We start from the raw sequence: 25017 nt of genomic DNA on the forward strand, positions 1-25017 counted from the left end.
GTATTATGTAAGATTATACTTTGTTGTTAATGTAGGACTTTTTTTTTTTATTAGTTTTAAGAATTGTTGGTAGTTTTTGTTGAAAAAACAAAGTTGGTTCATCCTTTAAATAATTTATATTTCTTTATTTTTATTTATTTCTGATAAAAAAATAAGATTAGGTATCTCATAGTCTAGCATCGGATTTGAATTTTAAGATTATAAATATGATATATTTCTTTATTTTAGTTGGCAAAACCTTTATTTTAAGCACAAGTTTTGGAAAAAAAATATTGATTTATTCTATTATTACTATGATTCTATATAAAATTATAATATTTGTTGGTGAATATATTTTTTTACCAGGTGTTACGTGTATAATTTTGATAATTTTTTCTTTGTTAGTAATTTTTTAATATTTGTACACAATTATAATAATACACGTTTATTTTCTGGGAGCTACGAATTGGTTTGACTAAGAGAAAGCACAAAATCTATCTTCTTCATTGGTTAGATGTGTTAACAAGAGGACTATAACTTTTATTTTCTTTAAAATATCTTTAAAATATAAAATTTGTTTAACAAAGGAGAGAGTTATTGGTTTTATTTTCTCTTTCATTTCTGTGAAGAAGGCTATAACTTTTATTTTAATAATTATATTTATTGTAATAATTTATCTCCAAAATTTAACTAATTTTCCAATTATTTTCTCATATAAATAGTATTTTAAAGTAATATTTCACTATATTATATCATTAATAGTAAGGATTTCCTGTTTACTGTGATACATGATTTCATCATGACAGTGTTAGTCTGAGCTGTTTTCTATACATATTTTTTTAATGATTTTATGGCAGTTTTTTTTTCTATTTAATTATTACCGTTATAGAGATATATATTAGTTGAAGATATTTTTTTGTTATTTAAGAAAAATATGTTTCGTAAGTTGAAACATCTCACAAATATCTTAATTTATTATTTTTATAGATAAAAACAAAAAAAAGTGTGTGAGAGCTTATTGCCTCCAATAATACTGATAAAAACACCAATACGGATATAAAAATACGTATAATTTTTAAAATATAAGATTCAGAATATATATATATATATATATATATATATATATTATACTTATAAATTATATAAATTGAAAATAAAAATTTATGTGCATAGTTATGTTTCAGATTTGTTTTTTTAACATAAAGATATATAAAAATGTTTTTCATGACTAGTTTAAATATATTAGTTTTTTATTTTTATAATTATAATAAAAATTTATACAATTAATATATTTTTTTAAATTATGTTAAAATTATACTATAATTGTTAGAAATCCAACAAATATTTTTTGAATTGAACACTTCACGGATACGTATCCTACTAGTGTCATACGAGTATTGGTGTTCAATACACTATCTTACACGACAAACCATTTAGAAAAAGTGTCAGAACTTCATACTTCATAACCTTACCTTTTTTATACACTACATTATACTTCTTAATATTAATATTTTAATTTTTTTTATATTATTTAATTTTTTATTAAATATATTAATATCTAAATTAGTTACATTAAAAATTATATACAACTCTAATAAATTATATACAACTCTCAGTATCGTTAAAGTATTATTTTTCTTTTTATTTTATTCAGGAATAGATATTGGTCTTTGCTTTTTATTTGACTATACATGTACTTGTATATAGACTACTGACAGGTACAGATATTGATTGGTGTAGCTTTAACTGTGCCTGTACTTCTATATAGAATTTATCAGCATGTTTTATATTTTTCTTTCTACTTGGTTCAGATTCAATTTTTTATAAGACTTGGCTATATATTAGTTTCATGATACTCAAATTAAGTTTCAATTTTCAAGCAATATCTTTCACTCAAAGGTGGATGGAAAAGAACATTAGAAAATCATTTTATAACATAAATTGTGAAAAATACATCATAAAAACGTTTTTCCTAAAAACGCATATTAACTGAAAAATAAGAGTAAATATAAAAAAAAAAAATAACAGAAACGTCCAAGATAAAAAAAAAAAATAATAAAAAATTTCTTATTATATATTTTTAAAATAATAAAACAAAACATTAATATAAACATTGCATTTATGGTCAGTTTTTGAGTAGTAGGGTTAGCATTTTGTTGCAGTGCTCACTATGTTGTATGAACACAAAATTTTATTAATATCACACTGCACAAAACCCCAACCTGGGACAGCCTTAGTGTAGGTGAGGGTCAGTAATCACGATAAAATGTCAGTACTTGCAGTAAAAAGTTAAAGTTATTTAATTTTTAAAATATTTTCTCTATAAATATTTAAATTATTATTTTATTTTACGTCTTTTTAAATTATAATATTTATACATAATATTATATTCACAATTTTTTAAATTAATATTTATTCACAATCTTTTATTTCTTTTAATTTGATTTTTTATTTTTATAGAAAGAATTATTTAATAAATAGTTGGTTGTGATTATGAATATACCTTGGATAGAAGAAGAAAAAGTAACTCCGAACAAACTAAAATACTAAAATTAATACAAGTAAAAAGCTGGAAATCTAGAAATTAGTTTAAAAAGTTCTATAAAAGATATCTCTTGCTATGCTATGTTATCATCCAATTCTAGTCTTCACTCACCATTAATATTCAAGCTACTTCAATGGCTTTGGCAAGTCACAAACAAACAAATGAAGAAAATGACCTAACCCTCTCTCTTCCCAAGGAGACGGGTTTGAGTGCAGCTCCCTATCTCCATCTATTTCAAGATTTTTGGTGCCCATCATTTTATGTTCAAGGAGTGAACAACTTTCAAAAACATTTTCATGCAAAAGACAATGATGTTTTTGTTGCCAGCTTTCCAAAGTCAGGTACTACCTGGTTGAAAGCCCTTGGTTTTGCCATTGTAAACCATCAACGTTTTTCCTCTTTCGACCACCATCCATTACTCTCTTCCAATCCTCATCAACTCGTGCCCTTTCCTGAATTTATCTTGTCTCATGATTTGCATGACCAAATTCTTTCCCTCTCCAACATGAGTGAGCCAAGAGTTCTTGGTACTCATGTACCATTCCCATCGTTGCCTCAATCCATCATAAAATCCAATTGCAAGATCATTTATATATGTAGAAATCCATTTGATACTTTTGTTTCGGCATGAGAATTCTTTACCAAAGTGTCTTCACTTGCATTAACTTCCGAAGAAGCATTTGAAAAGTATTGCAATGGGATAATGGGGTTTGGTCCATGGTGGAGTCATATGTTAGGTTACTGGAAGGAGAGTATAGCTAGACCAAACAAGGTTTTGTTTTTAAAGTATGAAGATCTTAAAGAAGATACGGTATTTCATGTGAAAAGAATTGCAGATTTCTTGGACTCTCCTATCACTCAAGGACGAGAGAGTAACACATTGATTGAAAACATAATCAAATTATGTGGATTTGAGAAGATGAAGGATTTGAAAGTAAACAAATCAGGATATATATTTGGTGTAGAGAAGAAAATTTTTTTTCAGAAAAGTAAAATAGGAGATTGGATAAATTACTTTTCTCCTTCTATAATTGAAAAGTTGAAGAAAAGTTAAGTGGATCAATCATTTAAAGCGCATTCCTAGATTTCAATGCAATATGTGACTACATAAAAGCCAAAATGTTCATGTTGTATTGTGCAGAACAAATGACATTGTAAGTGATATCGTGATGTTTGCTTTTTGCTAAATAAGGATATGTGTCTTTATGCTTTTGGTAAATAAAGAACTTTTCCAGTTCTGTATTAACAATTGCTCACTGTTCTATATTAGACTTTCTTTTAAATAATTAAATATGATTTGACAGAACAAAATTTAAGAATAGTAGTGGTTCGGATAATAACAATCCTCATTTTTAAAGTATTTGTGTCGTTTCGTCAACCTTTTAATTAGTTTTTTTCACAAAGAATTAAATAAATTAAAAAAAACATATGAAATATGAAGAATGAATCAACATTTATATATAAAAAAAGTTAAACTAAAATAAGTTTATAAACACGCACAATTATGCTTGAGTATCATATTTAATGTCTGAGTTAAATCATAAGCACAATAAATATATATTATTATTATTAAGACTCTAAAGATAAACGAGTAAACTTTATATAAATAGATTTATTTAGTTGTCATGTTAATGTATATTGAGGGGACAATAATTAGTGAGAAAAAGAGAGATTAATTTTTTTACTTTATGTTTCATCCAAGTTTAAAATTGGACTTGAATCATGAAATTTTTTTTCTCTACATCTACCTTTGTTCGATTAAAAATAGACTTATTTTTATACTTTCAAATACTCCACCATTTAATTATTTAATTAGTATATTTGCTTACATATTAAACTACTAATTTAGGTCACCAACTGCTATGTATGTATGGTAATACATTGGAAAATAAGACATGAATAATTGGATAGCATTTAGGATTGTAAACATGATATCTTTCTTTATTTTTATTGACAAGCCTTCACGTTAGTGCTTTTAAAATAACAAAATCAATATTATAAATCAACTCAATTCAAGAAAGATAGAAAGAGATTATGAATCCTTACTTTAGAATTAATAATAATTATGAAAATAATAGTTAGTTATAAATAGAAACTTTATACTAACACCATGAGAAAACAAGAAGATAGTTTTCCAAATTTAACATCGATTAATATAGGGTATTATTAAAGAGCATGTATTAGTCTTTTGGTTTTGGAATGTAAGTTGTGTACTGGTTTCACTGGAACCAAATAGATCAGACAAGTGAGAAGTTGATCAACTTCGTGTCGGGTATGTAGGGAAGAGCAAACACATGTAAGGAGAGAGACAGTTTTCCGGAGAGGGAGAGAGTGTTTCCTGGCGAGGAAGAGCGAGTAAAGATGATGACGGATTCTTCGTTTTTCTTCACTAATTTTCCATATGAGTATGTGGAGAAGGATTTTTGGAAAGTTTTTCAAAGGTGAGATAGAGTGTTTGATGTTTTTATCTCTAAAAGGTTAGACGCTAGAAACAAACGCTTATGCCTCGAGAGATTCCAAGGTGTAAGGGATGTGGAGGTACTGGAAAAAAGGTGTAAGGTATGTTTTTATTTCTATGCCATGTTTAAACGAAAACAGGGATATAGAGTCATGATAAAACAACAAATAAATGAGATTTTGAAAAATCAAAAGAGAAAAAAAAGAGGAACATGAACATAGAGAAAATAAGAAAAAAACGTATAGAGAGAGAAAAGAACATGTTTTCAATCCACTCTCTTCAAACAAACATTGGTTTCTCAATCAGTTTTTTCCAAATTTAATATTAAGACTTATTTTTTTTTTTCAATTTTCAATTTAAGTAATATTTTTTAATTTTACCATTTTAAGATGGTTGTAACGGTTCACGTAGTTAAAAAATAACTAAATAAAATAATAAAAGAGAACCAACCGTGATGTAACAAAACGCAGCAGATATTAATTTTAAAAAATAAAAAAAATATTACTTTTAAAAAGAAAAAAAAAACAGTTTTTAAAATCAAATCTCATAAAAATTATAAAATATTTTTATTAACTGCTCAGAAAAATGACAAAATAATTGAAATACCAAAATAAAATAATAAAATAATTATTAAAATGAGGGTAAAATGGAGAAATAATTTATGTAAAAAGAAAAGCCAGACAACCTACTTCATATTTAAAATTTAAAATTGATAACTACTACTATTAGTGTTAATAAAAAATAAAAGCAGTTCTCAATTAATTATAAGAATAATTAGTTATTTAGTAAATACTTAAAAAAATAGAAAATGATTGAAATATCCAAAATAAAACAATAAAATAAAATATTAACAAGGATAAAATAAGAACAAAAATTATGTATACCAAAGACCGTTATAATGGGAAATACCTATTAATATATTTAATTTTCTATTTTAAATTATTGGGCTTTGTTTGTTTGACCCAACTTTTCTTTTCTGTTTCAACTAGGTCTTAATCTTTTTCTTATATATACACCATGTATTTTACTCTCTTATATACAAGTGAATAAAAGTTTCTTTTATATTTATTTTTCTCTACAATTAGGGTTCATCAAAACCTATCTTTCTTCATTACGATTATGTGCGATTACGTACGCTACATTAAAGCATCACATCAGACAAAGAATATTCATCTTCATTTACTATAATATGGTATCAGAGCTCTTCAAATGAAGAGTTCTGTTGCGCTTCTCTCTCTTTCAAAATCTTGATTGGTTTTAAAAATCTTTTCGACAATGTTTAATGAAAACCCTAGTCTTCATAGTCTTAATAGTAGTCACACTATTACATGCAATTTTTGTGGTAAATATGGTCATACTGAGCCTGTTTGTTTTCGCAAAGTGGGTTTTCCTTCTGGTAATGTTAAAACCTCAAAGTTTTCTTTTACTAGAAAAGTCTGCACTTTTTGTAATCGTCTTGGCCACTGTTGACACCTGTTATAAAAAACATGGGTTCCCTCCTGGCTACAAATTCACCAATTGGATATCCCAAGCCAATAATATGATTACTACTGACACTTTTTCTGAGCTTTTTCCTAAAGAACATGATGTAAAGGGGATTCAACTTACATCACAACAGTGTCAATTCCTTACCAACATTTTGCGTCAGCAAAACCTTGAGGATCCTGCCCCTCACACTCAAATTAATCAAGTCGGCACCATCTCTACGGATGAAATCCTCAATACTGAGCATTCTTCAACAGGTAAGTTTCTCTCTTCACTATCTTCTATAAAAGAATCTTGGATTATTGATTCTGGTGCCACTGATCATGTTTGTCACAATTTGAACGTTTTTACTACTTATACTAAAATTAAACATGTCTTAATTAGTCTTCCAAATGGCCAAACTGTTTATGCCACATATTCTGGTTTAGTACGTTTTTCTGATCAGTTTTATTTGTCTGATGTGTTATACGTGCCTCATTTTCAATTAAACTTAATATCTGTTTCTAAACTCACACACCAACTTAAATGCACTTTAACTTTCACTTCAACCCACTGCATTATACAAGACAATCTCACTCAAGAGAGGATTGGTACAGTTAAAGCCACCGCTGGCTTGTACCTTGTCACTACCTTGCCTGCTTCTAGTCATTCTAGACCGCATTGTTTTGCTCCTTTTATTAATTGTAATATCACAGACAAAACACTATGGCATTATAGACTAGGACACCCTTCACATGAAAGATTACATGTCTTAAGCAAACAATACTCTTTTATTACTATTGATACTCATCATGTATGTGACACTTGTAGTCGTGCAAAACAGAGAAAACTTCCTTTCACTTTAAGTAATACTGTTACCTCTGCTATTTTTGATCTTGTACACTTTGATATTTGGGGACCATGTTCCATAATTTCTATGGAAGGTTTTCGTTATTTCTTGACTATTGTTGATGATTACTCGCGTTATACCTGGGTTATTCTGCTGCATAACAAATCTGAAGTGCGTCAACTCATCATTAACTTCACTATTTTCGTTCAAAATCATTTCAAAACTAATATCAAAACGATTCGTACTGACAATGGTGTTGAGTTTGCTATGTCAAATTTTTATGCTTCAAAGGGAATTATACATCAAAAATCTTGTGTTGAAACACCACAACAAAATGGCATTGTAGAACGTAAACATCAATACATACTAAATGTAACCCGGACTTTACTTTTTCAAGCAAATCTTCCTCCTATTTTTTGGGAATTTGCTGTAAATCATGTTGTTTTCTTAATAAATGCTATTCCTACTCCATTACTTGATAACATCACTCCTCATGAAAAGTTGTTTGGAAAACCATATGACATTTCCTTTCTAAAAGTGTTTGGTTGTCTCTGTTATGGTAGTACCGTTACTGCACATAGGAAAAAATTAGATGATAAATCTATCAAAGGTATTTTTCTTAGCTTCCCACAAAAAACAAAAGGTTATATTATCTTAAATTTAAAGTTTCATAGCATAGAGATATCAAGACATGTAATCTTTCATGAAAACCACTTTCCATATAAATTGGACAATGGCTTGCCTAAGGACACTAACACTTTATCTCTCCCTATTTCTAATGCATATAATTCTGCTTTTGATTTTTTTTTCTGATACTACACCTCCTGTCGAGCCATGTGCCTCTACTCCTGCACCCAATACTGTTCCTCCACCAGCGTCATTATCCTATGATCTTCCAACAAATAGTGTATCTGCTCCTGCATCCAACATTGCACCTCCATCAGAATTATCACCGCCTGCATCTCCATGAAGCATCTCACCCCAATTTCCAAGAAGATCAGCTCGTCCTCACCGACAACCTGCCTATCTTGCAGATTTCCACACTGCAACCAACACTGTAAGTAGTAGATATCCTATTCATAATTACTTGTCTTACAATTCCTTATCTTCCAATTTTAGAAATGTTATTTCCTCTATCAATTCTCATCATGAACCTCGGACATATAACGAAGCCTCCAAACATGCTTCTTGGCAATCTGCCATGCAAGATGAGCTTCAAGCTTTTGCTGCTAACAATACTTGGCAACTTACCCCTCTCCCTCCAGGAAAGAAAACTATTGATTGTAAATGGGTATATAAAATCAAATACCATTCTGATGGCACTGTTGAGCGCCACAAAGCTAGAGTTGTTGCCAAAAGGTTTACCCAACTTGAAGGACTTGATTTCTTAGACACTTTTGCACCTGTTGCTAAACTCACTACCCTCCGCCTTCTACTTGCTATTGCCACTACCAAAAATTGGATTTTAAAACAACTTGATGTCAATAATGCATTTCTTCATGGTGATCTCCATGAAGAGATATACATGACCCCCCCACCTGGCCTCCCTCTTCCTTCTCCCCAGCATGTTTGCAAACTTTAACGGTCTTTGTATGGCCTTCGTCAAGCTGGTCGCCAATGGTACGCCAAACTTTCTACTTTTCTTTTATCAAATAATTACTTTATTTCTGTTGCTGATCACTCTCTTTTTCTTAAATATAATAATGATAAACTCACTATTATTCTTGTTTATGTTGATGACTTGCTCTTAACTGGTGATGACACGGAGGAAATCAATACAATTACTGCATCCCTTCACCATCACTTCAAGATAAAAAATTTAGGTAATCTCACTTACTTTTTGGGACTGGAAATTGCTCGCAACAGTACTGGTCTTCATTTAAGTCAACGCAAGTATACTCTTGATCTCCTTCAAGAAACTGGCATGCTTGACTCTGCACCTGTGGCCACTCCTATGACTCACACCTCTCGTCTCTCTCTCGACCAAGGCTCACCTCTCGATGCTGATGCCACTTCTCAATACAGAAGACTCCTTGGACGTCTAATTTACTTAACCAACACGCGACCAGACATCGCCTTCGCTGTCCACAATTTAAGCCAATTCATATTTGCACCCACAACTCATCATCAACAAGCTGTCTCACGTCTTTTGCGTTACCTCAAGGACACCCCTGGTGAAGGACTATATTTTTCTCACAGTAGTTCACTTCACCTTTGTGGTTTTAGTGACTCTGACTGGGCAACATGTCCTACCACACGAAAATCTGTCACTGGATATTCCATCTACTTAGGAGACTCCCTAATATCATGGAAATCAAATAAGCAGTCAACTATCTCCCGCAGCTCCTTTGAAGCCGAGTATAGAGCCCTTGCCACCACCACATGTGAGTTACAATGGTTGTCTTACCTCCTTCAGGATTTACATCTTCCTCTCTCCCAGCCTGCAACTCTGTACTATGACAACAAATATGCCCTTCAAATAGCTTCCAATCAAGTTTTTCATGAACGAACCAAGCATATCGAAATTGATTGCCACCTAGTTCGTGAAAAACTTAACTCTGGTCTCCTCAAACTACTACCCACTACTTCTGCAATGCAAGTTGTTGACATATTCACCAAGCCCCTTGCTTCCGCACAATTCTCTACTCTCAAATCCAAGCTGGGCCTGACAAATATCTACTCCCAAGCTTGAAGGGGGTGTTAATATATTTAATTTTCTATTTTAAATTATTGGGCTTTGTTTGTTTGACCCAACTTTCCTTTTCTGTTTTAGCTAGGTCTTAATCTTTTTCTTATATATACACCATGTATTTTACTCTCTTATATACAAGTGAATAAAAGTTTCTTTTATATTTATTTTTCTCTACAATTAGGGCTCATCAAAACCTATCTTTCTTCATTACGATTACGTGCGATTACGTACGCTACATTAAAACATCACATCAGACAAGGAATATTTATCTTCATTTACTGTAATAATACCCTTTATATATAGGTATAAATACTATATTCTATATAGTATCCACCCAGTCGTAAAGAGAGAGGTGGTCCTAGTTACCTTAGGATCCATCCAGTCAATCTCCGGGAGGAGATGACCTGCTCAAGGAAGTCCGACTAGTCGACAACACCGCCCAGGTCGTCCCCTCTAGCCACCTCCTCCACAGGGTGCAACACTTAGATCGCACCGACCGATAGAGGTTCAGTCGTGGAGGAGTCAGAAACAAAAGACGAAGATGAAGACGAAGAGGAAGAAGGACGCATGGGATAAGGAGAATGGGGGGCCGAAGAAGAAGAGGTAGGACGAGACAAAGAAGACATGACTAACCTTGTGAAAATCAAAATATAGCGACTTAGGAGGACGAGGAGTGTTCGAGTCTCAGAGCAAATATCAGAGTAGTAGCGCAGTGTCTCGACACTGTTGGGACCACTATTTATAGCCCTCGAAGGTCTCAGAAGATGAAGCGTCGCAACCATCTTAACTTTTAGATCTATTCGATCCAACGATCCTCGTCGTTTGGCACCCAAAAAACCCCTTATCAATGCGGGTCACGTCATGAGTCAAGCGCCACCTGATGTCACATCAACCATCGAGAACCCCAATCGTCAAACCAAACTCAAAAGCCCGATCGACACATCACTCTCAAAAGACTCTTCAGATTACTCATCCTCGAGCCTGGGGCAAGTGTACCAGTGAGGGTCGTACGTCTGATATCAAGTCTCGATCCCCACCACCGGGTCGAACGAGGTAAAGGCCCACGTCCATGGGGTCGGCGGACAACACAAGTCCAATTACGCGGTTAGTGAAGCTAATCTGCACGCGGTCCAACTCCTTAACCTGATCCAATAAGGAAAGCCCACTACAGTAATATAAATACCACATATTCCAAGAACCAGGTACGTCATCATATACATGTTGGGTATGAAGCCAGGACCAATTGGGTTGGACTGACTAGACACCATGTTTAGTGAGTGGGCTTAACCATTGTGTCCCCTTTATAATTTCTATTTAAAGAGATCATTATACTTGTAATTGGTGTGAAACAGGACAAAAATGAAAACCTAATAGTTGCCCGTGTGGATGTAGGTTGTAGTTGGCGACCAAACCACGTTAAATCCTGTGTTGTTTATTTTCTGCAGTTGATTCGTGATTATGTGTGTTGCTTTCGCGTGCGTTTTTTCCCATCAATACAGTGCTCTGAGATTCGACTATCGAACGACTTTGCTGACTTGAACGTCGGAGTGCCTTCTGTAGGTACCCTCCGAGTCTAGATTACGAGAAGACTGAGAGCCAAGGTTAGGAAGGAAGAACGAGAAGTTTGCAAGCAAGGGAGTTAAAGGATAGACGTCCGATCTATAGAAAAAGATAGAAGAATTATCTCTATAGTTCTCTAGGTCTCAATCCTCGTACGAGAATAGGTAGAACTTTGATTTAAATGCTAACGAGATAATTATGACTTTTATAAATGAAGGTGTTGTAACTCTTATTTTAATAATAATATTTATTATAATAATCTATCTCCAAAATTTAACTAATATTCCAAAAAAAAATCATATAAATAGTATTTTAAAGTAATATTTCACTTGATTATATCATTAGTAGTGAGGATTTCCTATTACTGTGATAAATGATTTCAATGTTAGTCTGTGAGTTGTTTTGTTATACATATTTTTCATAACAGTTTTCTCTTTTTATCATATACAATTGTTACATGTTTTTTTCATTTGTTATAAGGATACATGTTAGTTGGAGGTGTTTTTTCTTATTGAGAGACATACTCTAGTGCTATTGGAGTATCTTATAAATATTTAATTTAATTTATTTATTATTTATTGATAAAGAAAAAGTGTGTGAGCATTAGCTTTTTGCCTCACAACGTTGTTCATTATTTCTCATTTACCCACCTATCAATATGTCTGCCACCCCTTTCTTTAACTATAATTTTTGGACCAGATTTAATTTGCATTTTCAAAACATGTTAGTTTTTAAGATAAACATTGCATTTATGGTCAGTTTTTGTGTAGTAGGGTTAGCATTTTGTTTTTGTTGCAGTGCTGACTCAGTTGTATGAACACAAAATTTTATTAATATCACACTGCACAAAACCCGAACCAGGGATAGCCTTATTTTAGGTCAGGGTCCAAGTTAAAGTTAGTTAATTTTAAAAGATTTTTAAAAAAGTATTTTCTCTAAAGATATTTAAATTATTATTTTATTTTACGTCTTTTAAATTAAAATATTTATACATAATATTTTATAATATCATTCGCATTTGTAAATTAATACAATGTTCACAAGTAAAAAGCTGGAAATCTAGAGATTAGTTGAAAAAGTTCTATAAAAGCTATCTCTTGATAAGCTATGTTATCATCCAATTCTACTATTCCCTCTCCATTCATATTGAAGCTACTCCAATGGCTTTGGCAAGTCACAAACAAGCAAATGAAGAAAATGAGCTAATCCTTTCCCTTCCCAAGGAGATCGGTTTGAGTGCAGCTCCCTATCTCCATTTCTTTCAAGATTTCTGGTGCCCACCATATTGTATTGAAGGAGTGAACAACTTTCAAAAACATTTTCATGCAAAAGACAATGATGTTCTTGTTGCCAGCTTTCCAAAATCAGGAACTACCTGGTTGAAAGCCCTTACTTTTGCCATTGTAAATCATCAAAGTTTTCCCTCTTTCAACCATCATCCATTACTCTCTTCCAATCCTCATGAACTTGTGTCCATCCTTGAATTTATGTTGTCTCATGATTTGCATGACCAAATTCTTTCCCTCTCCAACATGAGTGAGCCAAGAGTTCTTGGTACTCACTTACCATTTTCTTCTTTAGCTGAATCCATCACAAAATCCAGTTGGAAGATCATTTATATATGTAGAAATCCATTTGATACTTTTGTTTCAGTATGGGAATTCATTACTAAAGCGAAGTCAGTGTCTTCACCTAAATTCACTTTCGAGGAAGCATTTGAAAAGTATTGCAATGGGATAATTGGGTTTGGTCCATGGTGGAGTCATATGTTAGGTTACTGGAAGGAGAGCATAACTAGACCAAACAAGGTTTTGTTCTTAAAGTATGAAGATCTTAAAGAGGATACAAAATTTCATGTGAAAAGAATTGCAGAGTTTTTGGACTCTCCTATCATTCAAGGAGGAGAGAGTAGCACACTGATTGAAAACATAGTCAATCTATGTAGATTTGAGAAGATGAAAGATTTGGAAGTGAACAAATCAGGATGCATATTCACTTTTTTTGAGAAGAAAACTCTCTTTCGTAAGGGTGAAATAGGAGATTGGATAAATTACTTTTCTCCTTCTATGATAGAAAAGTTATCCAAAATTGTTGAAGAAAAATTAGGTGGATCAGGCTTATCATTTAAAATACATTCCTAAATTCCAATGCAATATGCAACTAAATAAGAGCTAACATGTTGTATCTTGCAGATCAAATGATATTTGATCTTTGCTTTTGCTAAATAAAGATGTGTTTTTACACTTTTGAAAAATGAACAACTATGTTTTAATAGCTTCTTGTCTCTTACAATTCTTTTAACCATGACTCTCGAATGCTTCATTAAGAATAAATCTAAATAATTGGTAGTTAAAACCTTAATAGATAATTAGATACCAATTTAGAAACTAATTATCAATAATAGAAACCAATTTAGAAATTAATAACTTTTTTATTCTTTAAAATGATCTCTAATTTATTCACTATAGTAACTAATCATTTTTAATCTATAAAATTAATTTCTATTTAATAATTTTCTTATAATAATAAATATAAAAATGAAAAACTTTAGGAGTATCTCAATCCTCGTACCTGTTATTAACCTCAACCAGAATTAAGTATAACCTTATAAAAAAACATGACAATTACAACATAGCTTTGATCAACACATAACTCCGTCCATCCTCACAGAACCTAGATGAGTTAAAAACCATGTAATTGCAATAATTATAGATATTTTATATCAATTCATTAATAACTAATTTCATATAAGATAATAGTAACAAAATGTATATATCAACAATTAATTTAAATTGATGTAAAATATAATAGTATATATTGCTTTTATTGTTATTTGAACCAATAAAATAGATGTCGTCATTTAAGCTTCAAATTTGTACCCGTTTCTTTCATTTATAACTTTTCTTTCTTGTGCTGCTTCATTTTGTGGAGAAAGGGAACAAATAGAAGGAGAAAAAAAAGTAAAAAATATAGGTGATTTAATTAAAAAAATATATATATATAAAGAAATGAATGATTGAAAAACATATTAGAAATAACTAAGAGAAGAATAACAAAAATATATGTACTTATGTTAATAACATAACCGTTTGTAGTTTAAAAAAATATATATTAACTTTTGTAGCAGTTCACACATCCAATAAATGAAAAAATTGATAATTTTTATAATTTTTTTCTCATGTTTTTTTCTTGACTTCCAACTTATATGAACTTGATGAGTCTCTTCTTTCAACAAAGAATCATTAAATAAAAAGAGTATTTAGAATATCCCAATCCATATACAAAACTAACTAGATTTAGGATAAAAATTAACAAATTAGATCATGAGAATCAACAAACAAGAACAAGAGAACAAGTTTCTAAATACTTAAATACACAAACATATATAGTTGTCTTCCTTCATATTAGTTATATCTATTTTCTTCTTTATTCATTGTTGAAAAAAAAATATATTTTTTTCTTTGTGAAAGGTGAAACTTAGAGCTACACTCTTTTATTACTCTTTCTTCTTTCTTGTGTGATTTCTAATACACATGCTTTTTTTTTTCTTTCTCTGTTTTTTCTTGTCTCCATTTCTTCCCTTTCCATTAAAACCAAATGACATAGTTTAATTCTCTCTCACATTTTACCTAACATTGTTACAATTAGGACATCACCTTACCATAATAACAACTTTTTCATTCTCTAATACATTAAATTTTGAACGTTCGTATGATAGACTAAATTTTGTATTTTATTCAACAACAATTTATACACTTTTACAACAAAATTTGGTGGAGCCTTCATGATAAACCACTTTTAGGTGCTGATTAAAAAAAATATAAACCACTTTTTATATTGGATTATTCGACAATCATACATGGCAAAATGTTGGAATCCATTTTTGCTTTTATCTATATTTGTCTTATTTGTGTGTAGCTTCATCCTTTTTAATTTGAGTACTCAATAATGGAGATTTCAATACATTTTCTTTCGATCGTATCTTACCATCTACATATTTTTAATTATTTATGTTCCCCATTATGTTGTTTTATTTACATTAAATTGTATTTTTGGTATTTTAAAAAAATCTTATCTCTTAGTTTTTAGATTTAAGAGAATTTACTCCCATTGTCAATTTTGTATATGTCTATTTTTCTATATTTTGATTATTAAATTATTTCTTAACCTTAAATGAATACTTTAGGTGTAAGGCTTAATTGAATTAAAATATATAAAATTCAAAATGGAACAAATTTTTCTTAAGATGTTGAGACTAAATTTATAAAATAAATAAAATGATAATTTTTTTTATGTTTTCTATAGAATTTAACGGGAAAATATTTAAAAAATATGGAATAATAATAAATTTTAAAGAAAAAAAATTATGAGAGAGTGGAAAATAAGAATATAAGAAATTAAAAAATTATTTTCTCTTTCTCTGATTCGTTACTTAAATCCTGTATTAATAAACTCTTCTTTCTTTTATTGTGCTCATTAAATTACTATGCAATTTGTCATATCAAATTATTTTTAAATCATTAAGTAAAAAAATTATTTAATTTATTCAGCGGATTATCAATTATTTAATTTATTCAGTGGATTATCAATTATTTAATTTATTCAGCGGATTCCAGTTTACATTTGGATAACATATTTCAAGCTTTTAGAAGTTAATTATTTATGAGAGAAAATTAATTTGCTGATTCTACAACCTCAGCCTAGCTCTTGAATCTGATATGGAATTATTGCTAGGAGTGTTGAGTTGTTTTGTAACACAGAACAATTATATGTCTTTGGTTTAAAATTCTATATATAATTATATTTTTTTTATCAATAATAAAAAATAAATAAATAGAAATCTCTTATAAATAGCAATTACTTAAGTAATTAATAAATCCTGGTACAAAATCACATAGAAATGAACAATATCTCCTCTAAAAACTTGTCACTAAATTCCTAATATGACAAAAACTAGAACAAAAAATATAGGCCACCAAAGATCGACACTCTCAAACAAGCTCAGAAACAAACAAATATCTAGCCTTCTAAAAAAATCTATAAAATCAAAATATATTTATCAAATACATACAAGTCAAAGGAACAAGACAGTAATATGAATAAGAACAGCAAGTAGAAACAAATTTAGAGATAACCCAAGATCATATCTCTAGTTGAACCAAGGTAAAAATTTCAAAATGATCTTCACTCCATCTTTAAAAATGAGTTTATTCTTATGTGTCCAAATCTCACCAACGCTGATGTGAGCAACAACATTGAAAATTTTGAAATGCAAAAAATGTGAAATAGAATCGTGATACATAGTATCTAGGTGTTTGTCGATTCATCTTATTGATTGTTATGTGCTTGTTTAAAAAGATGTATGATTTTGGTTTTGTTTTTTTGAAAGTTATATAAAAATCATAATTTTTTTTGTGTAATAGAATTGTAGCATTTCTAAAATACATATTCATTCATTTTTTTTTTATAAAAAAAAATGAAAATAGTTCTTTATAAGAAAGTTATATTTCTCCCCATATATATGCTTCTTTGAATTTCCACAAGATTATTTGATGAATAGCTTGGAAAATGTAGGTTGTAGGTTGAGGAGAATCTCCCAATGAAAAATATTATCAAGTGTTCTTGGATCACTACCTAATCCATATAATCTTTACCCCTAATATGTATTTATGTTTTTAAATTTAAAATTAATTAATTAATTAATTATATTTAATAGTAATCATACAAGAGATGTTCGACAATGGATCCAATAATTGATTTAAATTTTATATAACTGACTAAATGCATACGCATGTAACACATTTAAATGTAATAAACTTCTCACACTATTATTAGGTAAGCACACATTACCACATGTTTAAAACATAATTTATATAATTGATTTCGGATTAGTTAGAAAATGAGTTTTTAAACCACATGTTAACAACCACCACAAATTCATGGAAATTTGAACACAAGTAAAATGTTTGTATTGACTTAAGAGGCATGCAGCTTTTTTCTTTATTTCCTATGGATCGTAGTTGGTAAATCATATATTTTTTTAATAATTGGGATAGCTTGCTTTCCGAATTGGAAGGAATATATATATATATATATATATATATATATATATATATATAAAATTAAAAAAAATCATAAAATAAAAACTAATTTTAAATTTTTTAATAATTAGTCATTATATCAAATAAAATAGATATTATTTTAAAAATTAAAAAATTATTGGTATATAAAATATATATTTCAATTTTTAAAAATATATATATCAATATGTAAAAAATTGAGTAAAATAGATTTTTTTAAAAAATAACATGGCTTGTACGACGTAAGAAATAATAACTTTTTATATTTTTGGATAATATAACATCGAAAATGGCCGACGTCGGATCCAATTTTGTTTATTAATTTTTACAAATTCGTGGATTTGACTGACACATTCTTATTATAATGTAAAAGAAAATTGGCATAAGTAAACAATTGTTTTAGGAGATAATATTTAATTTTTGAAATTGTAAAATTTATTTATGAATAATTGTTTTAGGAGATAATATTTAATTTTTTAAATGATTATGTTAATTAAAATAATTTAATTGTTAAGTACATTAAGGTGTTAAAAAAGTAAATTGACGTACGGTTGTTATTTGATATATTTAAATAAGAAGTGTTACTATTAAAATTAATTATTTAAAAAAATATTTGAAAAGGTTAAGAAAGAAATGAAAAAAAGGTAGAAGAATAATAATTGAGTAAAGAAAATAGTAGGTAAAAGGAGTTTAAAATAAATAAAAATGAATGAGGAAAGAAAATTTAACAAATTTTGTAATATCATTAAAATGAAATAAATACGTTGTGATAATTACAAAATTGAAATAAATAATTATAACTTTAATGTTATATAAAATACAATACACATAAATAATTGACACATTTTTAAAGATCACTTAATGGTGTCATTTGGCCATTGGTAGTGTCCCTCAAATTTGATATTGTTATACAGTTCTAACAATACCTCCCTCCCCGGTGGCCATCACACAAGGAAACATCAATGCAATGCACCTTTATGCTATAAGGAACCCATAAACCAAATCTCTAAAATCCAAAACCACCAATACCACCCACTAATTCAGAAAAGGACAAAATAAATTAAGCTTTTAAATCGAATAGATTATTTAGTTACCATATTAATACAAGTTAATGGGGGATAGAATTCAATCAGAGAAGGATAAGTTGGCTTTCCTTACTTTATGTTTCATCCATGTCCAAGATTGTACTTGTGCCAAGGTAAAGATTTTCTCTTCGCTTGATTAAAAATAACCATGTTCTTATGCTTCCAAATACACCAAATCACAGACACCCACAAACTTTTCCATAATTTGTTGTCCTCTTTGTTAAAACACAAACATGAAAGCTGGTCAAAATGATTCACCAAGACATTGTGGTTCACCATACTAACCCCAAGTCAGCTATTGCACATATTCCATACCGAACTTGAAATGACACACGTAATGAGGATGTTTGGGGTTGACTCTTCCTTCCTCCCACATAGAGGGCATAGTGTATCACTCAAAGTAATTTCCCTTTTGTGAAGGTTCAGCTTGGTTGATATCTTATCCAACAAGACCCTCCACGTATAAAACTGGATTGAGGGCATTACCTTTAGATTCCAGAGATAGACAAACGGGCCAGATATACTCCCATAACCATGACATACTAGCTTTGAGTATGCGGATTTTACCGAAAAACTATAAGAAGGGGGTTCACTCCATAGCCATGAATCCACCTTATCTGAATGAAGGGGTACCTACGATATATTTTCCATGTAGTCTTCTACCATAGGTTTTTCCCACTCAAACCAAGCCCTTCTCCAGTTAAATACCCATTCCCAAACCTCTGTAGTCCATCTTCCAAAACTCATAATTGGTTTATCTTCCTCCATTGAATTTTTGTGTATTCTAGGATATCTCTCTTTAAGCTGGGTGTTGTCTAACCACACATCTTCCAATAATTTAAACTTTGAGCCATCACCCACCTGTGAAACCACATTTGAATCGAACCAGCTGCTACCCTGATCTGAGAGACTTATTTCGGATAAATCTTTCCACCATCTAGACTTGTATTTATTTCAATCTGGTGTATTCAACATTCTCCAAGAATCGCACTTCAACTCTACGACGTCCTCCCACAAGCCAACCTCAAGGGACCTTATTCTCCATAACCACTTTGCCAATGCGCCTAATACCAAGTCCACCTTCCTCTTTTGGTTTGCAAATGTAAAGTGACATTTAAATTTGTGTTGTTATTATCAATTCTTAAAATTTGTTAAGTTAATTTGTTTAATTTTGTTATATAATAGTGAGTTGTGTCATAATTTGTTGATATAAACATTTAAATTTGTTTCTTATAAATTTACTACCACCCTACTTAGTTTTTTATCAACAAAGAATAAATAAAATGAAATGAAACACTTCAGGAGTGTCTCAACCCTTATATAGAAAATCCTAAAACAGGCTTCTTAACACCCAAGCAGTTGGGGATCCAACAGACATTACCACACATTAGTCATATTAACATACCAGATCAAGATACAAGAACACAACAAAATACAGTTACATCAACCCTCCAAAGGAATCACATTCTCAAAACAAGACACAAAAGTCCAAAAAACTAAACAGGATCTTTGTCAGCAAACAGAAGCAAGTCAAACACCCAAGAGCCAAAAAATCAGACCGTCCCTGCGAGGAGGATACAGAAGCCAAAAAACCTGCACAAAACACACCACAACTTCCAAACCTAGACAAAACCTAGAACAAACGTTAAACATGAATCACCAAACACCAATCTCTCAAATATTTCATATAGCATAAAGGTTCCAAACACCGATTCGAGTAAGAGAAGTCAGCCAATTTTTCCTTTACCGTAACCCAAGACCAAAACCATCAAACTGGCCCTGTGAGGAAGAAACAGAAGTCAAGAAACCTGCACAAAACACGTCACAACTTCCAAACCTAGGCAAAACATTAAACATGAATCATCAAACATCAATCTCTCAAATATCTCATAAAACATAAAGGTTCCAAACACCAATCCAAGTAAGAGAAATAAGCGAATCTTTCCTTTACCGTAACCCAAGACCAAGTCTTCCTTTGTACCACAGTAAAAACTTCAAATAGATCAACTTGCCCATTCTTAAAAACAACCATATTCCTATGATTCCAAATTTCACCTATAATACATACCCAAATCCCCCTCTAGCACCTAACAATAACATGTTTCAAACCTATAGGTTTAAACATCTTAAAGTGCATTTGTGCATCACAATGTAATACCGAAGAAATCCCCAACCACTCGAGACACAATTCCCAAATTCTCTAAGAAAACCTACACTCAAAAAAGAAATGACTTACTGTCTCTCCTTCCACTCCACATAAGAGATGACTTACTGTCTCTTTATCTTATTTAAAATAAAGATTATTGGTTTACTTATACAAGATCAAATTTCATTCTCAACCCAAATCAGGATGATCAAGTACTAATATTATTCATAATAAAATGGATAATCAATTCACAATAAACTAAAGTGTTGTTATTATTATATTGAAAATCATAAACCGGAAATTTTCCTTACAAATAATAAAAAAAAAAGTCATATTTTATAATATTTGTTTCTCCTCTATTATAATTATTTTACTTAATCAAGAATATTCTTTAACTTTAATTTTTTATAAATTTTTTTGTAATTATAAATTACTCCAATTAATATGATTTGTTTAATTGATTTAGCTAATTATTTGAAAGTAATGTACGTCCAACTTCTAAGCATAAAAATTGATTTCTATATAGCATATTCAATAGTCAGTGACTCTCTAAGAAATACAATTATCTCTTTCTTTACTCACATTAATACTTTTAAAATTTCTCTAGCTCTTCCTAACATGAAAATCGAAGACTCTTTATAAATGAATCATTCATTATTTTTCAACTCAGTAACCATTATTCAAAAAAATCCAACTCAACTTCCTTTTGCAACCTTCTCACTCCACCTCAGACGTTAAAATCACTTAGAACAAGTAACATATCCAACTTATGTAAAAGTATCGAATTAAGAATAGAAAATTTTCCATATCAATTAAGTAAAACTTACCTAATAAAACTAAAATAACATTAAAAATAATAGAAAAGGTCCTACCGAGATTTGAACTCGGGTTACTGGATTCAGAGTCCAATGTCCTAACCACTAGACCATAGGACCACATTTAAAAATAAATAAAAACTTAATTAAATAAAGTATTAGTGTAAAAGAACAAATAAAAATTCTGCAAAAGGGGAAGTTGTAAATGAGAATCACGGCTTCCATAAAATAAAAATAAACTCGTCTTTAGAAGTATTTTTTTTCTCATTTTTAAGTTATAGTTAAACACAAGTAATTTATTTTTGTTAAATTTATCTATTATATTAAATTCTCAAAAAATATTACTGATATTGGTAAAAAATTTCCCTGAAGTGGATCTTCTAACAAGTTTCAAACTAAAGCCAGTGTGTGAATTGATTATTTATAGATTCAAGTATATTGATATTGGTAAAAGATTTCCTAACAAAGAAAAAGTAAATCATTTAAATCAATGGAGATAAACTTTGACATGAATCATTAAGACACATTTTCCATTCAACTGAGATTACATTATGACACATCTTTATTCAGCAAAAGAAAAAGTTACCACTTAACATTTGTGCCAAAGATACAATCTACATAAATATGGAGCATTTAAGACTTGTTCCAATTCTTAACTTTAGTCACCTAAAAATTCCAAAGAAACACATAGCCATATATCACTTTGGAAGTTTTAAGAATACATTTTAAATGAAAGACTTGATCCATCCAATTTTTCTTCAATAATTTTGGATAATTTTTGTATCAGAGAAGGAGAAAAGTAATTTATCCAATCACCTATTTCCCCCTTCCGAAAAAACAACTTATTGTCAATAATTTTGTCTAACTTTCCTGAAATGTTCACTTCCAAATCTTTCATTTTCTCAAAGCTACACAGCTTGATTATACTCTCAATCACTCCATCACTTTCTTCCTCAGCAGTAAAAGGACATCCCAAAAACTCAGCAATTTTTTTCACATGAAAGTTGACATTCTCCATAAGATCCTCATACTTTAAGAACATAACCTTTTTTGGTCTAACTAAGCTCTCCTTCCAAAACCCTAGCATATGACTCCACCAAGGACCAAAGGAAACTACTCCATTGCAATACATTTCAAAAGCCTCCTCTAATTCTAAGGCAGGTAGAGACATTGTTGACCTAATTTTATTGAAGTAAGTCCATGCTGAAACAAAAGTGTCAAAAGGGTTCCTACAAATGTATATTATCTTAGCATTAGACTCAGTGAGGGATTTGGGTAATGAAGTGAAAGGAGTGTGAGTACTAAAAAGCCTTGGCTCAATCATGTTGGACAGGTGAAGAACTGGGTCATGGATATCATCACAGAAGATCTTGAACTCAAGACAAGACACAAGTGTGTGAGGGTTGGAAGTGAGCAATGGATGGTTCTCTGCAGAGAAGTGTTGGCGATTGACAGTGGCAAAAGTTAGGGCTATCAACCATGTAGTGCCTGTTTTTGGAAAGCTGGCAACAACAACATCACCATGTTTTGCTTGGAAGCATTTTTGAAAACTTTTTACACCTTCTATAGCAATGCCTGGGCACCAGAATTCTTGAAATAGATAGAGATAAGAGGATGCCAAACCCCTCTCTCTGCGAAGGGAGAAAACTGCATTGTCTTCTCCATTTGCTACTTTTCTATCTGTTGAAGCCATTTAAGAAGTTTTTCACAGTAGTATGTATGATAATTTTGCTCACCTTGGTCTAGTTTTTTATAGCATCAACCAGTGTGGTTTGAGATGAAGAAAATCATTGAATATTTTAGTGCATGTTCACAGTATTATTAATTTTTTTTGGCAAATGGCAAAAGTGGCAGACATGTGTTGCCTATTGCACCAACTTCATTATTTAGGTTAGAAATACCTTTGAAATTCAAAAATGGATTAAGAGTATTTAATTAAAATTATTAAAAACAATTAATTTTACGTTACTACTTTGATTAAATTAAAGGTTATTTTAGATATTAAAAGAATTATTAATACTTATTAGTAAAGGAAACTGCAACCGCCAGGATTTGAACTTTAATCCTTCAAGTGACTCAGGGTAGCATTAACCACTAGACCAGAGAAATTCTTTGGTCATATTATCATTTTTATTATATTTATTATTAATATAATTTATACATATTAATATAATTATTATTAATAATAATAAAATAAATTATACTTATTAAATTATTATTAACATTATTATTAATATTATTATTAACATTATTATTAATATTATTATTAACATTATTATTAATATTATAATTAACATTATTATTAATATTATAATTAACATTATAATTAATATTATAATTAACATTATAATTAACATTATTATTAACATTATAATTAACATTATTATTAACATTATAATTAACATTATTATTAACATTATAATTAACATTATTATTAACATTATAATTAATATTATTATAAATAATATTATAATAATATTATTATAAATATTATTATAAATATTATTATACATATTATTAGTATTAATATTTAATAAATTTAATTTAACTAATTTATATCATAATTTCAAAAATAAAATAGTTATGACAATATATAAATAAAATAAATTTAAAATAAATAATATTTAAAATAAAAAAATATTTTATATAACATTTAAATAATTTAAATATATATTTTATTTTACTCAATTAATTTTAAATCAAACGCTTATTTAATTTAATAAATCTAATTTAATTAATTTATATTCAAAATTGATAAATTAAATAATTTATTATGAAATAATTCTAAAATAAATATAATAAAGAATTCAAAATTAAAATATTTATTATGCATTAAAAATATTTAAATTTTAAAATTCTAAACATGCGTGGGCTATAGCGGACGCATATGTGTGGGTTCTGTGGGCAACGCAAAACGGACGCATATGCGTGGGCCGCGGTCGACGCAAAACCGACGCCTATGCGTGGGCCGCGGCCGACGCAAAATTTTTTTTAAAAAAAAAAAAATTAAATCAATATATGCGTTCGTTTTGCGTCCAATGTAAATCTTGCGTGGGCTTTTACTCATTTTGACCGACGAGAATAGCATCCGCAAATGGCCCACACAAAAATTTGGAAGCTAAATCAAGTTTTTCTTGTAGTGTCAGTTTCTATTATTTTTTATAAAATAATTTAGAATTTAAATATTAGTAGCTAAAATTTTGACAACTAATTTACATATCAATTTAGAAACTGTTTTATAAATTTTTATTATTAATAAAAATCACTTTAAATACTAATAATTTTTTAGTTTCTAAAATAGTATATAATTTTAATCAAATAAATAATTAATTTTTTCTGATTT

General features: G+C 29.7%; 2 protein-coding genes, 1 non-coding gene and 1 pseudogene across 3 annotated transcripts; 2 read left to right on the forward strand and 2 right to left on the reverse strand.

Moving 5' to 3' along the window:
- The first annotated feature begins 2657 nt into the window (after positions 1–2657).
- On the forward strand, positions 2658–3608 carry LOC137809788 (cytosolic sulfotransferase 15-like; annotated as a pseudogene).
- A 9060-nt stretch (positions 3609–12668) lies between these two features.
- Positions 12669–13802, forward strand: LOC137823133 (cytosolic sulfotransferase 15-like). Its single transcript, XM_068628278.1, has one exon. It carries the CDS (start codon positions 12709–12711, stop codon positions 13687–13689), a length of 981 nt encoding a protein of 326 aa, XP_068484379.1. The 5' UTR covers positions 12669–12708; the 3' UTR covers positions 13690–13802.
- Positions 13803–21722: 7920 nt separating this feature from the next.
- Positions 21723–21794, reverse strand: TRNAQ-CUG (transfer RNA glutamine (anticodon CUG)). Its single transcript has one exon. It is a non-coding gene; the product is annotated as a tRNA-Gln (tRNA).
- Positions 21795–22176: 382 nt separating this feature from the next.
- On the reverse strand, positions 22177–23392 carry LOC137824794 (cytosolic sulfotransferase 15-like). Its single transcript, XM_068630475.1, has one exon. It carries the CDS (start codon positions 23365–23367, stop codon positions 22387–22389), a length of 981 nt encoding a protein of 326 aa, XP_068486576.1. The 5' UTR covers positions 23368–23392; the 3' UTR covers positions 22177–22386.
- Positions 23393–25017: the final 1625 nt, after the last annotated feature.

The sequence above is a fragment of the Phaseolus vulgaris genome, chromosome 11 (genome assembly GCF_000499845.2).
Source record: "Phaseolus vulgaris cultivar G19833 chromosome 11, P. vulgaris v2.0, whole genome shotgun sequence".
NCBI lineage: Eukaryota > Viridiplantae > Streptophyta > Magnoliopsida > Fabales > Fabaceae > Phaseolus > Phaseolus vulgaris.

Coding starts and splice junctions, on each gene's coding strand:
- LOC137823133 (XM_068628278.1), top strand. CDS start 12,709: ATGGCTTTGGCAAGTCACAAACAAGCAAATGAAGAAAATGAGCTAATC.
- LOC137824794 (XM_068630475.1), bottom strand. CDS start 23,367: ATGGCTTCAACAGATAGAAAAGTAGCAAATGGAGAAGACAATGCAGTT.